Source organism: Bombus terrestris, chromosome 10, assembly GCF_910591885.1.
Source record: "Bombus terrestris chromosome 10, iyBomTerr1.2, whole genome shotgun sequence".
In the NCBI taxonomy this organism is placed as follows: Eukaryota; Metazoa; Arthropoda; class Insecta; order Hymenoptera; family Apidae; genus Bombus; species Bombus terrestris.
The window spans coordinates 3,052,714-3,068,754 of record NC_063278.1 but is presented as its reverse complement, the minus strand read 5'-3'; the positions used below and the strand labels follow the sequence as shown (position 1 = coordinate 3,068,754).

Genomic DNA, 16,041 nt, shown 5'->3' with positions numbered 1-16,041 from the left:
TATAGTATATGTATTAAGCATTTGTGATTCTTTTATTATGAATAATGTGCCTACATTTATAAATGTAGATAGAAAGGTAAAGTAGTAACTAAATCATTATTTTATGTTTGTAAATAATTATCTCACCTATGTTTTTGGATCCTCCTTAATAATAATTTTATAAATATAAAGGCAATATGAATTTATTCTTAATATTCAAATCATTTGTTTATTTACATACTTTGTACAATACAAATCGTATACTAAAACGAAACTTGTGTTATTTATGCTTTGTGTACTATTTCACTCTATTTTATTAAGTAATTTTGGGGGAAACGACAAAAAATGAGGAAGATACTTGAATTTATATATAAGTATACGCATATGTGTATTTTCGGAATGTAAATATATGCGTGTTTAAGAAGATATATCATATCGCGTAAATGTCAATATAAATAATATAATTATTATATTGAATAGTCACTTTTTGTTATATAAATGCAACGATAAAGTTAATTTTGCTACTGAACATATATTAAATTTGTTCAGGAAAATTGCATGGGCATATATCTCGGAGGGAAAATAGGAAAGAGTGTTCAAATGTGATTGAGACAAGGAGTTTGGCGTAATTGCGAAAGTAGGTGACCTCTGACAGAAATTGAAATCAATAAAGTGCAGTGGAGTTCGTGGTATACACAGAACGAAAGTAGCTCTTTTCTGCAGCTTTGAGGTTATGTCGCCCGAGTCGGAGGAGGCAGAGCGTCGAATGTTCTATTTTCGTTTCGACGAAAAGTGTTTATTCTTGCCAGTCGTAGGCGCGCGTTACACATTATAATGCATCTAAATGCGAGGAGAAGTCACGAAAGTGCCGTGAAATAGTACAAACATGGACAGAAGAAACTCTGATGGATCATTCACAAGTGAAGAACTCGTTTTATATCAAAGGCAATTAACGAAATTAGAGAACAGAAACGTGATAAATGCCTTGTGCCAAAGACTATTTATTCGTGAGTACGATCTTCATGAACTTATTTTTACATATCAAATTATTCTTCCTACAATCCTATCATTTTTTGCGCCTTCGCGTAATACGGTTGAAAAATTATTAGATAGTCACATTAAATATTCATATTATCACTATAAAAATAAACGAATACATTTTAATATTAAATGTAAAATTATTTTATGAATTTTATATCGTTGAGAATCTAAGATTCATGAAATATTTATCCCGTTTAACCTCTCGTTTAGAGATTGAAAGAGTCTCTCACGTGTAATAATTTTTTGATAATGCATTCAGTCTATTACAAAAAGTAATTCTTATCTTTTTTGAAATAGTGTGCTTTAATTCAGTATGTGAAACGCAACTATGGAACAATTACGTGGAGATATCAACGGTTTTGGAGAAGGTTAAACAGTTGGAGGAAATGAAGACGGAGTCGCCGAAACGGTCCCAGGGGATTGGACGATTCATAAATTGGCTCAAGCAGAATGGCGCGAACGTATACGGAGCAAGCGTGGCTGAATTTCCCGGATACGACCTTGGCTTAAAAGCGGAACGTAATTTTCTTGAGAACGAGTTGATCTTAAGGATACCTAGGGAACTTATTTTCAGTATTCATAATGCAGCTCCAGAGCTGGTCGCTCTTCAAAACGATCCTCTACTACAACTTATGCCGCAAGTAGCACTTGCGATTGCCCTACTCATTGAAAAACACAAAGAATATTCGAAATGGAAACCTTATTTGGATATTCTTCCTACTACTTATACAACCGTGCTATACATGACTGCTGCAGATATGAATGAACTTAAAGGCAGCCCTACATTAGGTAAATGTCGATGAAATTTATTAAAAACGTATCTATTTTGACTTCTTTTACTATTTTAATTTTGTAATTTTTAACTTTTTGCTAATTGAAGAATATACAACAACAAGATGGTAGCTCTAACAAAAAATAAATAATAATATTAAATTCTATTTTGTATCGGAAGAGAAAGAAAGATATTATATTCAAAAGTGTAAATGTTTGTTAGTACAAGTAGTATTAGTTGACTATGAATTTATAGTAGAAAGTTCGAAAAACTGATTTTATTGTAATTAATTTGAAGTTGGTTTTGTTACTTTACTTAAATTACTGAAAAACAAAGTAGTGTCCTTATTGTATCAATCCTTTCATTTTCTATTGAAATTCGACTTTACTAAGTTTTAATATAACTTTTGTTGCAGAGGCCGCTTTGAAACAATGCAGAAATATTGCAAGACAGTATGCCTACTTTAATAAGTTATTTCAAAAGAACAATAATGCTGTATCTGCTATACTCAGGGATGTATTTACTTATGAAAAATACTGGTAAGTAATAAAACAACGATTTTAATATTTTCGTATTTTATATAAAATGTAATTTATTTCGCCTATGAGTTGTTTATATAAATAAATATGTTTTACTCTTTAAATACGTAAGTTTGAAGGATAAGCTTACAATACTAGAAATTTACTACGTTTTCCGATATTAAAAGAAGTTCCAAAATAAGATCTTATGTAGTATAAAGTTACGCGAACTTATATCTTTTATGTTGTGTTAGATTTTATCGGTTATTGGGATAATTATCAAAAGCTCTATACAATCGTATGTACAATCGCCCACATCTACAAAATCAGTGTACAAATCAGATAAGAAACATTACATTACAAAATATTACACTAATGCTTAATCCTGTGCAGTAGTTTGTGCTTTTCATATTGAGTATCTAAATTTAAAGTATACATCTGATTTTTAATATATATGTATGCTTTAACTTAACATAAATGTGAGAATACTGTTATTATTTTTTTCTTTTTCTGTATTTTTCTAAAGACTATTACAAATACATTTAGGTCAATTTATTTCATATAATCAGGTATGGTCTCCCAGCTGTCGTTAGCATCTAACGAATCATTATCAATGTCACTCTTGGAATCCATCTCTCCAGTAGGTTCTTGGTTTTCGCTTTTCTCTGGCCTTCTCGCCGTTGACGTGGCGACCACATTGACCATCACGGTACTTAAGCTGCTCGAATTTGATAGTTTCCTGGCTGCCATTACTGGACCCTGAAACACCGCTCTAGAAAACGTGTTGCTGTACCTATATTTCTGTTTCTGTCGGATCCTACACACGATAAATATCGCTAGGAAAACTACAAGAGTTACACCAAGAATCGCGCCACTAGCTATTATGCTCGGTTTCACCTTCGAAAGAGTCTTTCCTTTCTCGCTTTTGTTCTCATCTTCACCGAGAATGTTACTAGTTTTGCTGTACACGGTTTGAACGTTGATAGAACTTGGTTCCTGCTTTACAATCTCCTTAACGAAGCCAGATTCAACGATGTTTGAAGTATCGTTGACGCGTATCGTCTCCGCGTCGTTGTTGATGAACATCACGCCAACGTCGCTCTCCTGTACGAGCAACTTTCTTTTGTCTTCATTACCGGAAAACTCTCGCTGAATATCCTTCATAAATGGGAAAGAATCGAAGGTTGTCAACAGATCAACAATCTGCACTGTATGATGCCTCCCCTTGTCTTCGTTCTCGTTGTTTATTTTTGAAGTATCAACTGGCTTTGCATCTTCGCTGTTAGTCTTTGGTTCTAGATTAGATATCGATCGTTCGGTTGTGATCTCTTCAGGATGAACGAGATCCATTGAATTTGACAATGAATCGATGCTTTTTGAATTTTCAGTCGACCCTGACAAATAATTACCGACTTCTCTATCGTAGTTGTCATGATTTATGATCGCTCTTCCTTCGTGGAGGTCCACTTTAGGCGACAAAGAATTTGTTGCTTTCAAATTATCCGTATCTTTTATTCGATATTCATCGTTAGATTTGTGAGCTCTGATTCGCGACACTTGAGCCAAATGGACCTTGCTAGATCCTCTCTGTCTCAACGCAATCAGTTCCTCCAAACTCATGTTTCTCGATTTAAGAAGACGCTCCAGTCTCTTTCCTGCTGACCCAGAAGCAAACAATTCAAAGATCTCGGCCCGGGCTTCTGGCTCCACTTCCGACACGATATCATCGTAACTCTTCTTCTCCGTTGCATTTCTATCCTGATGGTTTTTCAGACTATTATTATCATCCTTCTTCGTGGGTGGATTCTTTGAAAAACTTTGACGTGAATTCTCTAACGTGGAATTGATATCACGAGACATTGCATTCAACGCAGACTCTAATTCCTGCATTATGGTCCTGTCGTTCTCATCAGTGAAATTACTAATCTGAGTGCTCTGTTCCAGGTCATAGTATATCACTGGCGTGTCACTCTGGTATTCCTTCTCCGAAGAAGCGCTATAGTCCTCTTCAAAATGATCCATGGCCTCGCGTTGGTCTTCATCATTGGGTATTCCGCTTCTATTAATATTAGTCGAATCACCAAGAAGTTGCTCTTGGTTTTCAGTACTCATGGACAAATTGTTCGTCAATTTTGAACGTTCCGTAGGGCTGAGTATTTTCTCGATGCTCAACGTGGATCCTTTATCCTCGAGGTGACTCTTGGAAGTTTCCAGTTCGGTAGGGCCGCTGACGTTCTCGTCTTTCATCATCAGCCAGACGGGAGACACGCCGCTCCGTCCTTTCTTGTAATCGGTGAAATCAGAGAATTCCATGATTTCGTCCTCGTCTAAACTCTCGGCTCTGGTTTCACCACTGCCCGATGATTTCACGGTGGCATCGTCGGCTTGCAAGAGCTCCATGGAATTCGTTGCAACCGGCAACGGCATCGATGTCGTAATCTTAACTCGCGGCGGATCGACATTAGCGAGAAACGATTTTCCAGCCGTTGCATTTCCTACTTCCGAATATGTTTCGCCGATGTTTATTTTGTCCGAGGATGCTCTCGCGTTTGTCCGATTCTTTGACGATTCTACGGTCATCGGAATCATAGAGATTACCAGTTCTTCGTCCTTCTGAGAATTCTTCGTTTTTACAGGTTCCGTAGGGAGCGTCCATTGCGGTTTCCTGGTGGTGGAAAGTTTGACGAATGAGTTGGTCATCATCTTCGCAGACTCCTCGTAGTCCTCGCTTTCGTCGACGTCTCTCATCTTCAGAGCGTTGATCACGTCAGCTTTGCCCTTCAACAGATCATCGAGAGTCAGATTCCTCTGCTGCAGAATCTCGGACAAGCTCAGACCTTCCTCTTGTTGCATCTTCAACAGCGACTTCAATTCCATGGCGTTCCGTGAGAGAGCAACGCCCTTGCTAGCTACTTCCGCGGCATTTTCTTCACCGTTTACTCTCGACCAAGCTTCAGAATTGTTTGCTGTTCTCCCTTCGTGCAACATTTCGTTTTCGACCAAAGCGAATTCGTAGTTTTGCGGTGGCCTCCTTTTCCTCGGTCGAGGCTTTAGATACTCTTCGTCGTTGAATTCGTGCTCGTAGTCGTTCGGTCGTGCTTGAAATATCTCTCGATATCTCGCCGATGTTATCTCCTTGTCTTCTTCCAAGCCTCTGTCTAGGTCTTCCTTCCTCGTTTCCTTGAACGTAGCCACGTTTTCGCCAGTCCATGGTCGATTTCTCTTCCGTGGTAAGATCTCTTCTCGTTCACGGTATCCGCGCTTGCTTTCCGTTAGTTCACGGTCTTCGTAGTCGCTGTACGGTAAACGAGGGCTGTTCCTGAAACGAAGAAAAGTCCCTCGCCTGTTGTTCTGACGATATTTCGCTGTACGACGATCGTAGTCGTCTTCCTCTTCGCTGTTGTCGATTTTGTCGCGGGAGAAGCGGGAAAATTGGGAAAATGGAAGCAACGGAACCGTGTCACCGTCTCGCCATTTCGGCTCCAAGGCCTCGCCGTTGTTCCGCCACTTGCCCACCAGCTCGGCTCCCGAGTTTTCGTCCCTGGCTTCCGGTCGGCCTCGAGTTTCCTTCTAAAAATAATCGAACGTTGATAAACGCTTCAGTGAATTATTTGAGTTCGCGAGAGTCTGAAATAACAGGCTCTTTGGGCGCTTCTTCCACCAGCGAAACTTAAAAAAAAAAAGAAAATGCATTCTTATATACAAAACTGAATTTTATTCTGAATTTTAACTGGCATTTTAAACTGAAAGTTAATACTTTTTTCGTCGTTTGGCTGTTCCAGCCTCTACACAGTCAAATTTTAGGAGTAGCTACACCGTATGTTTAACTCTGCTACGTTCTCCGGATTTATTTTTTATCCAATCGTATTTTCCTATTGTCGGTAAATTTCTAAAGCTTGAGAGACACGTGAAACAATGCCTCTGTCGATAAGAGCGATCTTCTCGGTTCAGTTTCTCGCTAAAGATTTTGCGACCAGTCTTATTTGTTTGCTAAAAATACTCGAACGAACGACTCGATCTCGATCGATATCGTTAGGTCATGGGTGAGCGCTAAACTGCGGACGTTACTTTTTTATTATATGCACGTATGCAATGCACATTATGGGGAAATCTGCAGAACGCGCATGATATGCAAAAATATACGAAATATCTAATAAATGTACGCATATATATATAATACACAAACATACAAAAGTACGATAGACGATGACGATTTTCTCGACTATTCAGGTTCTATTACTTTATTTGTATTCATGAAAATATATATCCACATATCTGGATTTAAGTTTAGTTTTATTCTGTATTCTACTCGATACAAGCAATCGATGGTGATTATGTTAGACAAAGTATAGTCACCTGTGACCCAACGATAACTGTTAACGAGCCTAACTCAACAGTACCAGCTGAAGGTTAAACGGAAGTGCAGACTTTTGAATATGGATAGGTGCGATAATTAAATAATTATTTTTATATCTAAATCATTTTTGCAGAGAATCCGATAGCCATATTCACTAATCGCTCAATTAAGGTCGATAAGGTAAAAAAGCAAAGTAGCGTAAGAAATGGCCGAGATAAATTCGTTTCTCAAAATTTAGGAAATTCAGGTTAGTAATTTCACGCTTAACTTTCCTGCTCTTTTTACGTCATTTTCTAGTCATTTCGCCTTTTTCTATTATCAAAAATTTATCTGGAATCTTTTTATCGCTAGAAAGTTTCTTAAGCCTTTATACAAACAAAACGAAAGAACAGCCGATTGGCACGCGTAGTAATTTCACGTAATTTCTATTTTATGCGTTAAGATTTTCTCCAGATACGAGAAATGTCCGTTCGTTAAAACGAGAATGAGATTGAAACGCAATATTTCGGCAAGGCTTCGCTCACGCGCTGTAATTTGAAACGCGAGATAAAACGTGGTAAATGAGGAGAATTGCGAGACTTTTGCGAGATGGAGGTCAACAATTCGAATGTCTTCGTATCGACCGAAGATATGCAACCGCTTTCTCTTTACCTACGACCTTGATCGACCCTGAGCCAACCGCGTTACAACTATGACCCTGAAACTCTGCTTCGAATAGCGACGCAAAAGTACACGAATTTTCCATTTCCCTCTATTTCCTCCCAAACGAACGATAGAATGCAACTGATCGACGAAACGAAATACGCGCGCATCAGCTCTATTCGTTCCAAAAAGTAGTACAATGTGATATATTTAAAAAGAACGCAACAACTCTTTGGAACACCTTAATAATTCTCAGTTTCGATTTTTCCGCCATGAGAAAAAGAATCGATCAATCGTAATATTTTCTTCTCGTAAAGAGAAAATCAATGAAATTCGGTTGTAGGAGTCGTAGAAAAATTAAGTCATTCTAGAAGGGGAACAACAAATTTTAGAACATTACGTTGCCGTTCGATGTAGAAACGGTTCGCTGGTTTTCTCTCGGTTTGCAAACAAGCAAATTCTGCTCTCGCGCTCGAGGAACGACACTGACCATTATTTCGCGTGGATTTTCACTCGTAACGTCGTAACGTTTACAATGTGCATCGTCCTTCTGCGTCGCGTGAATCTCGTTACTTTCAGACTTGACTTTATCGCTCCTATTAAATAACATTAAAAAGGATAAAAAGTGGAACAGAGATTTCCGTTACCTTGTTCGCGATATATTCTTTCCGTCGCACGCTTTTCGACCTCGACTATTCACAAGCAAAAGCGAAGTATCTATCTCTAATGCGTCTCGGCGACGTTTCGATCTAGCTTAGCTTCTATCAAATCGATCGTGAAAGTTTCATCGCTCAGTTTGATCGCAGCAATTAATTAATTCGCTGATGACGATCGCTTTGCGATTTCTCCTCCTTTTTCCTTTTTGATCTTTCTTCTCAGATCTACGAGACAGCGTAACGTTGCGCATTCATAAACGAATGAAACAAGTATACAGCTGAGCCTCTCGTATGTGAACTAATAACAATAAATAAAAGTAAAATAGCATTGCGGTAATAGGGGATAGCTACTTTTTTGCTATTAAATTTCATTCTTTGAATAGAGGCCAAGGAAATTGTTAGTTCGTTTTAGCATCTAAAGACCGCATATTTTTTCAGCTGCTAGACTGCATAAATTTTCGACGTGAAAGCTATCTACGTACTCGTTATTTTCATTTGATGTTTATGTCTCTCGATATATGCGAGAGAACAGTTATTTGTGAAATTTTTACGAAGAAAGTCATTGATAAAAAGGTTTAATTTTCTTAGTTTTAATTTTTGTTTCAACAGAAAACAGTAATGGCCACTAAGTTTTGAAGAAATTAAAAAAAAAATTGAACGATCAACAGGTATCGATCTTCGAGTATTCTAGTACTATCTATGAATAGCCATTGTAAGTGATCATAATGTTCTTACCAGTTACCGATAACCATTATCGAAGAGAGAATCTTTCTTGATTGTCGATAACTTCATATTTAAGGATAATTCCTCGAGAGAAATTTTTCCCGTCAGCGATGACCATTGTTCGCGACGGAATTGTTCGTGGTCATAACCATTATTTGTGATGTATTTTTTTGTCTTTCTCAACAATAACCGTTATTCGTGACGGAACGAATAATGGTCAATATCGGTGACCAAGAAAATTTTCATGGATAATGGTTACCGACAATCAAAAGTTTGATTCTCTCACATACATATAGTGGTTATCGGCGATCAAAAAATTCTCTCATTTATAATGGTTATCGGTAACAAAAAAAAATCTCATCGATGACACTTATCGGTAAGCAAAAATACTTTGCTCGTTTATAAGTGCTATTCCATTGTATCCAAAATCGGTTAAACTAATTTAATAATTCTCATACAGCAATATTTTTTTCTATTTGGACCACAACTGCTATGATCCCCGAATCATAGCAATTGTAACAGGAAAAAGCATCCGTTACTGGCAAACGTTCTGTTTGGACGACAGAATATTCGGAGAATAGAACGTCGAGGTATTAGGATATTCGGTTACGAAAGGTTTTTCGAAAGAGGTATCAGTCAACGAAGAGCTAATTGAGAAAATACAAGGAATGTTCGAAGATTGTTTAAACGCGCGTAATATGCGAAAAGTAAATAAATAAATAAAGTGTTTGCAAAGTTTCGAAGTTTCCGTGCGCGGTGCCAGCTTTCTCTTTCTCTGGTTGTTCGTGTGCTACTGTGCGCGGCCAGTTCTCTTTCTTTTTTCTTCCTTTTCTTGTTTTGCCGGCCTCGACGTGCGTTTTGACATTTGCCACCGTCGGATACCGCCAAGGAAACGACGAGAAACTCGTTGCGGGTCTCGTCGTTAACACACTGCCTTACGATTTCTTTGGTTATTATCTAAGTTCGTTGCCGTAACGCCTTGTCGGATGACACGAAATTGGAATACGTACGCGATCAGCGGCGATTTTCAACCTGTCTCCTCTCGTGACACACATAAACCGATTACTAAAATTCTCTGGCACAGCAAGAAATATATTCGGCCGACACATGGCTATCGTTGTTTCTATTTAACGATCCGATGGGAAAGAGGAAAGCGGAAACAAGTGTCCGTAAAATTAGCATCATCGGTGGTTGCATTTTTGGAACGAGATTAACACAATGAAAACGATTGGAAAGATTGTCAGTTACGCGAACGTTCAGTGGATCACGACGAATCGATCGCAGCTTCTTTCTCTTCATCTGCTCCTCTCTTTCCTTCTTTTTACCGAATTACGAAACAAATTAGTAGGTTCGAATTAATTAATAGGATTTTTCGAGATTGTCGTTGAGGCCATTTCGCGAAAATTGTTGGATACTAGCGTTCGATGCTTTCGCAAACAAACTCGATGTTGACGCGTGGCGAATATTTAACGACGTGTCTTGTACCACTGCGGAACAAAATAACACTGTTTATTGCGAGTATTCGTACGCAGCCTTATCTTCCAACGAGGCGTTCTCCTATCAGGTTTCACGTTCCACTTTCGTCTCGAATTCTTCTATTCGTACGAAAGCGCTGCCAAACGGTACGAAATTTGACAGATTCGGACTCGATCAATCGGTCACGTCGCGTTGAAAGAGCCGATTATTCGAACATTTCCGATTCGAGAAAGACTCCTTGATGTCAAAAGCATCTGAGGATTATATTAAGATAAAAATAAACGAGAAGGCCAAATAACACAAATAACGGAATAATTATCAGAATTTTTGAACGAGAATTCTTAGAATCCTTAGAATGTTTGCAGCCTATCGGGAAGCTAGAAATTTCACGAACTCGTTAAAAGATTGCCAAAGCTCTGTACAATGATTGTGAGAAAACGAAACAACTACCGAGCGAACTGCTAGATCAATTATTTTGTTCGATTAGGCTTACGCGCGGAGACGAGCGTACAACGATGAAAGAGAAATTAAACAAATTTTAGAGGGTCGTTCGAGATAGTTGGACCGAATCATCCCTGTGCAGATATTTGACTATCTTCTCGAACGATAGCTAAAATCGTGTATAGCAATTACTCAACCCAAGAGTATTGCTTTCATTGAGAAACACGAGCAAGAACTTTTGATGAAAACAAGTGGCAAATATTGCTTTTACATTTGTTACTTCCTTCTAATAATTTTTATATACCGTGACAGAGAAATATGTAACACTTGATGTCGTTGATTGTGTAGTAGAAATATGACGTCGAGTTTGTACGTAAATGAGAAGATTCGAAATTTCGACAAAACTATTTCACAATACTAATTAGCGATGTAATGGATTCGTGTAAAATACATATAGCGGCTATTAAAGGTTTCCCACTACCAGGATAATTTTATTATTGTATTTATTTCATCATAGTACAGAGATGAATAACGTTAACAACGATAGGCTTCTGCGCAAGTGTGCCACGCGTTGTGCCTTGTAAAAAATGTTGCATATATTAATAGGTAATTTTTCGTAAATAGAATTTTATTCGTCTGGACGTTGGCACGTACGTGTACGTTTATAATTTTTCGATATTTATATGTATTTTACATAAATATAATTGAGAAACGGTAGAACATCGTTCTACGTGTGAAAAATAGTGGGAAACGTAGAATGCAATCTGTTCGCAAGTGCGCTTCGTTTCCGAGAAAAATAAATTTGAAAATTTATCGCATGCGTGTGCTAGATCGATCATTAGATTAGACACGAACAAACTCTATCATCTTCGAACGAAATCTTAACCTGTCAGCTGTTGTAACCTCTTTGAAAAGCGTGTACTTAAAATGCATATAGATATACAAGTAAGCGACGACGGATATACTCGTCAAACACGGAGTACGCGTGGCTGTTCAAACGTTGGATGTCTTATCTTTTAGTTTTATTACCGACGGAGCTCGTCGTAGCAGAAAATATTGCCGTTTCTTCGTGACGAGTATACTCGTCGGAAACAGCTAACTGGTTGAAACGGAAACATCCTATTCCACCTTTTTCACCTATTTTCGCCCTTAGGACAATCTTCTTCTGGTTGTTTACTCATCTACTAGTGCGTCTAGTTGGTTACTAGAGCCAAGTTCGTGCGTTTCGAGTAAATCTGCAAAGTCCGCGTTTTCTCGAAAAACTAAACCTCGAACGAATAAATTTTATTCCATATGTTCTCTTCGTTTCCTTCGGGATAAGTAATTATCGGTCGTACGCGTTACTCGATCGCATTCTATGTATCTTGTAGGAAATCATAATCCCTTAGGATACGATATATACAACAGGGCAATAGGAAAAATGCAATCACCGAACGCATCAACGCGCGTTAGACACAAACCCGAACCGAAAAATATTTGCCAACCGTCGGCAGCGTATGTAACTGAAATTTCTCTTTCGTTTCTTACCCGATGGCTCTGATCATCGTCTCGGGTTACGAGCTCGGCGTTCGTTCGAACGCGCTCGGCTCCGGCTAGCCTATCGCGAGGGAAATCGAACGTGAAAAGCATCAACAAGAGCAGATAGAATGTTTTCCACATCGTTGCAGTGCGACCGAAACACGGACAGCTCCTGGTCGTTGAAGCACCAGTTCTCTCTTAGCTCGTCCACGATATCGTGGCCGCTCGGCTCCTCCGTTTTCGCCGCCTCCTCCTCCTCTGCAAACAGGTGCACGAAAATCGCCGCTATACACAGGAAAACGAAAATCGCGTTCTTCCTGTTGCACAGGCCGAATATATCCTCAGGGTTCATGCAGAATCGCTGGGAAGTCCTGCCACGCTTCTAATTACCGGCTCGCGGTTTCTCCCGTCGCGGTTAATTCGCTTTTGTTCTCGCGAGTCTTCGTCTCCCTCTACAGATTCTCCGATCTTTCTCTTCGAACCTTATCTTCGAACGTTATTTTGAAACGTTGAATGAGAAACGACGGAACGCAGCCTCGCAGCCTGTCGTCCAAACGTTCCACCAACTTTCTATTCCACTTGGAAATACGTTTCTTTCTCCTCGCCACGATTTTCGTTGTTTTAACGCGGCTCATACAGTAGTCGCGAGTAGTCGGAGTTTCCTACGAGTTTGAATCTTTGGTCGAGGATTGTGCATTTGCAAGTGTGTTTACCTCTTTGTCATTTCGTTTTATCACGATCTTGCTTCTTCTAATGTGAAATACGATATTTGGAAATACGCTTCTCTCTCTCTCTCTCTCTTTCTTCGACGTATTTTTACCACGGTTTTGCCCGTTTTAAAGTAGACCACATCGACGAACAAACGAATAAAGTATTGTCTGAAAATCTGTCCCTTCCTTTTTCACCTATTTTTACCAGGATATTGATCGTTTCGACGCAAAATCACACGAGTGCCAGATCTTTCAGCGATTAGTCTTCGTTCGAGTGGTTATCGTATCTGAGAATATGTTTCTCTCTTCTTCGTATATTTTTGCCCGCGATTTCGCTCGTTTCGACCTGAATCCACATGCGTTAACGAACTCCTCACGAATCTTCGTCAAACGTTTCCGTGCAACGGTACACGGTATCTCGCGCACGTTGTCAAAATCACTTTTAGGTGGATTTAGTCTCGTTTTGCGTATCCTCCTCCTCTTTCGTTTTCCTTCTATTCTGCGGTCGGATCCGAGCGTTTCGTTACTTTCGAAGCGGCACGCTCCTCCACGCTCGGCAAATCGTTCTCGCGGACTGACGCCGGTTTTCTCCGTGCTCGGTCCTAAGTAAGTCGGTGAAACTCGAGAGCAGTCTTCTACTAAAACGCTCGCCGGGGACGCTCTCCTGTTCCTCCCCGACCAGCGATCGGCCACGACGATGATGAATTTCATCGCGACGATCGCTGACCCACGTTACCGGAGGCAACAACTCGTCCCTTCCCCGCGTACCAAGCAACGCAAGAAGCGTTAGGTGTGTGGAAAAAGTAGCTGCGGTTCATTCCTTCGTAATAACAAGGAATCGAATTTGCCGCGGCGATCGACTAATGCGTTTCGGTTTCGGTTTCGGTTTCTTCATCCTCGCACACGCTGCTTCTTCTCTATCTACACGACGCTGAACGGGCGTCGCGAGAAGCGAAAAATTCCTGTTCTCTTCCACTTTACTTAATAATCAGTCATTTTACTTAATAAACTTCTACTTAGAAGTTACAAAGTTGCAAATGTAGCGACAAAACGCGTTCGCAGCGTATGCGGAGAGAAGCTGCTGTTAGCGAAAGGACAGCGCTAAGATGGGCGCAAACGGTTCAAGGAAGGAAACGAATCGTCGCGACGGCGAGTCGCGTTCAGGACATGCGTCTGTCATCGAGAGAGATTAGCGATTGGACACGAGTATACGCGTGCAAACTGACGAAAAAAGTGGTCCGCTAGTGGAATGAAAAATGGTAAACAATGGCAGGAATTATTTTCTTGAGTAAAATTACGTTTTAACACTTTGCGAACTCGCGTCTTACGTCCTTCGTGCGGTATCCCATAGAAATGTCAACTACTGTCAAATAAAACAGTAAAAGAAGCAACGAGTGCTGTAAACGAAATGTTGTGAATGTGTTTTTGTGTTACTCGAATAGTACGAAACTGTTGTCGATATGTTAGATATTATATGGGTCGGTCGGTAAGTTCCTTCCGATTTTTGAGGAATTTCACGAAATGATAAATTCTGCTCGGTACCTCTCCATCGGGCAAATTATTTTCAAGCGTATCACGCTGAAAAACGTTAGCAGAAACACCTTTAAATACGCTCGTTGATTTTTAATAAAATATTTCACTCGTGGAACGCCGCTCAGAAAGTTCCTGTTAAAGTAATACTATTGGGTTGGCAACTAAGTGATTGCGGGTTTTGTCATTAAGTGGTATTGACACAATCCGCAATCACTTAATTGCCAACCCAATATATAACGTTTTATTAAGTACAAAATTTATTAGAACAGAATAACTATTTTATATATAACACAATAACTTGAAATATCAACGAACAGCGCTCTATTCTCTTGTATTAGGTCGTCCGAAAAGTTTCTTTCGTTTTATAAGGAAGTAATGGATGCACAACATTCTCCGTTTTATATTATTTTATCGAATTACGTATGATCCATTTCGTTCTATCAAAATAAAGATCACAACGTTCGACAGATTAGGTTTCACGTTTTTGTAGACAGATGTATCGTTGTAAAAGACGTGTCTATAAAAGAGAGATACTTTTCGAACAACCTAATACATCTCAAACAGGAATGAATTTGTTTTATTGCACATTCGTTCATTATATTCAACAGATACGCGATGCGTTCGTCTCGTGGCGTTTTCCTTTTGTCTTCCTCTCTTTCATTCCTCGCTCGTACAATATACATGTACATACATCTATTTTCTAACTGTTCCTTCCAATTTTTAACTCTTTGATCGACATAAAAAAATCATATTGAAAAGTTTCTCGCCGAAAAACCCGCGAGGTTCTGCAAGGACCAAGTATTCGACTTACGCGAAAGATGGAGAAGGGTTGTGCAACATATAAATCGGAATGAACTTTCCAACCGACCTTTTGAATCTTTTTAATCGTTCCAAAAATACGCGGCAGTTCAGCTTATACGCTTGTCAGTGCGTACAGTCCCCAAAGCGTCATGAAGGACGAAGGTATCCGAATTTTGTTCCAAAGATCTTCAGCTGCGACTTTTTCCGCCTCTTTTAATGGCAAAGCTAATTCCGACCGATCTACGAGACACGCTTCGATAGACTCAACCGCGAGTTCCGGAAGACTCGTTGCAACGAGAAGAGTCGTCGGCGCCTTTTTCTGCGCTATTCACGCGGAAGAGGATTGCGCGAAGCGTTTCGGATACGAAACTATAATCGAACAGGGAACTAAATTAGAAAAATGTAAACTTCTCGCGTTGCCATCGCTTCCGACAAATATTCTCAAATTTCATCCAGCTTTCGAAGCTTCCAGTCGCTGTGTTTTCTTAAAAATCATAACACGCTGTCTCCGTGTCGACACAGCGTTTGTGGTATTCACTTTCCCTTTTTTTAAGTTTCTTTGGTTTCTTCTAATTTTCTACGAATTATCGCTTGCGTCATTCCTAATTGGTCGAACGATTCTTCTTGCGTTCGCGGCTAATGGATCTTCGTCCAGCAACGCCTGTAAATCATCCCCCTGTCGTTTCTTGCCGCCTCTCCGGACGTAGCTTATCGCTCAAATCGAAATAAAAATACCGGCTATGAAAGTATCTGCGATACGTAGCGTTCACGCGTGAACAACGGTCGTTGATAATAATCCATCTGATAGATACGACGAATAATTTGGCGCGATCCCATGCAAGTTTTCGTATTTCGTCCAAAAGATTGCGATTTA

The 16,041-nt window shown here is 39.5% G+C and overlaps 2 protein-coding genes across 3 annotated transcripts in view; one reads left to right on the top strand and one right to left on the bottom strand.

The window, feature by feature from the left end:
- Positions 1–324: 324 nt before the first annotated feature.
- The window catches only part of LOC100648643 (actin-histidine N-methyltransferase), a 26,247-nt gene continuing 10,530 nt past the window's right edge, over positions 325–16,041 (top strand). The window contains exons 1-3 of the mRNA XM_003398410.4: positions 325–986; positions 1,318–1,809; positions 2,208–2,331. Coding sequence (XP_003398458.1) covers positions 866–986; positions 1,318–1,809; positions 2,208–2,331 — 737 coding nt within the window. The 5' untranslated portion in view covers positions 325–865. The remainder of the gene's footprint in view (positions 987–1,317; positions 1,810–2,207; positions 2,332–16,041) is intronic.
- Positions 2,357–13,508, bottom strand: LOC100648756. Of its 2 annotated transcripts, none has more exons than XM_003398411.4 (2): positions 12,133–13,508; positions 2,357–5,880 (listed from the first exon to the last, which is right to left on the bottom strand). In XM_003398411.4, exons 1-2 carry the CDS (start codon positions 12,262–12,264, stop codon positions 2,863–2,865), a joined length of 3,150 nt encoding a protein of 1,049 aa, XP_003398459.2. In that variant the 5' UTR covers positions 12,265–13,508; the 3' UTR covers positions 2,357–2,862. The 2 variants fall into 2 exon arrangements, with proteins under 2 accessions (XP_003398459.2, XP_012168190.2); XM_012312800.3 differs by lacking the exon at positions 12,133–13,508 and adding an exon at positions 9,699–10,861.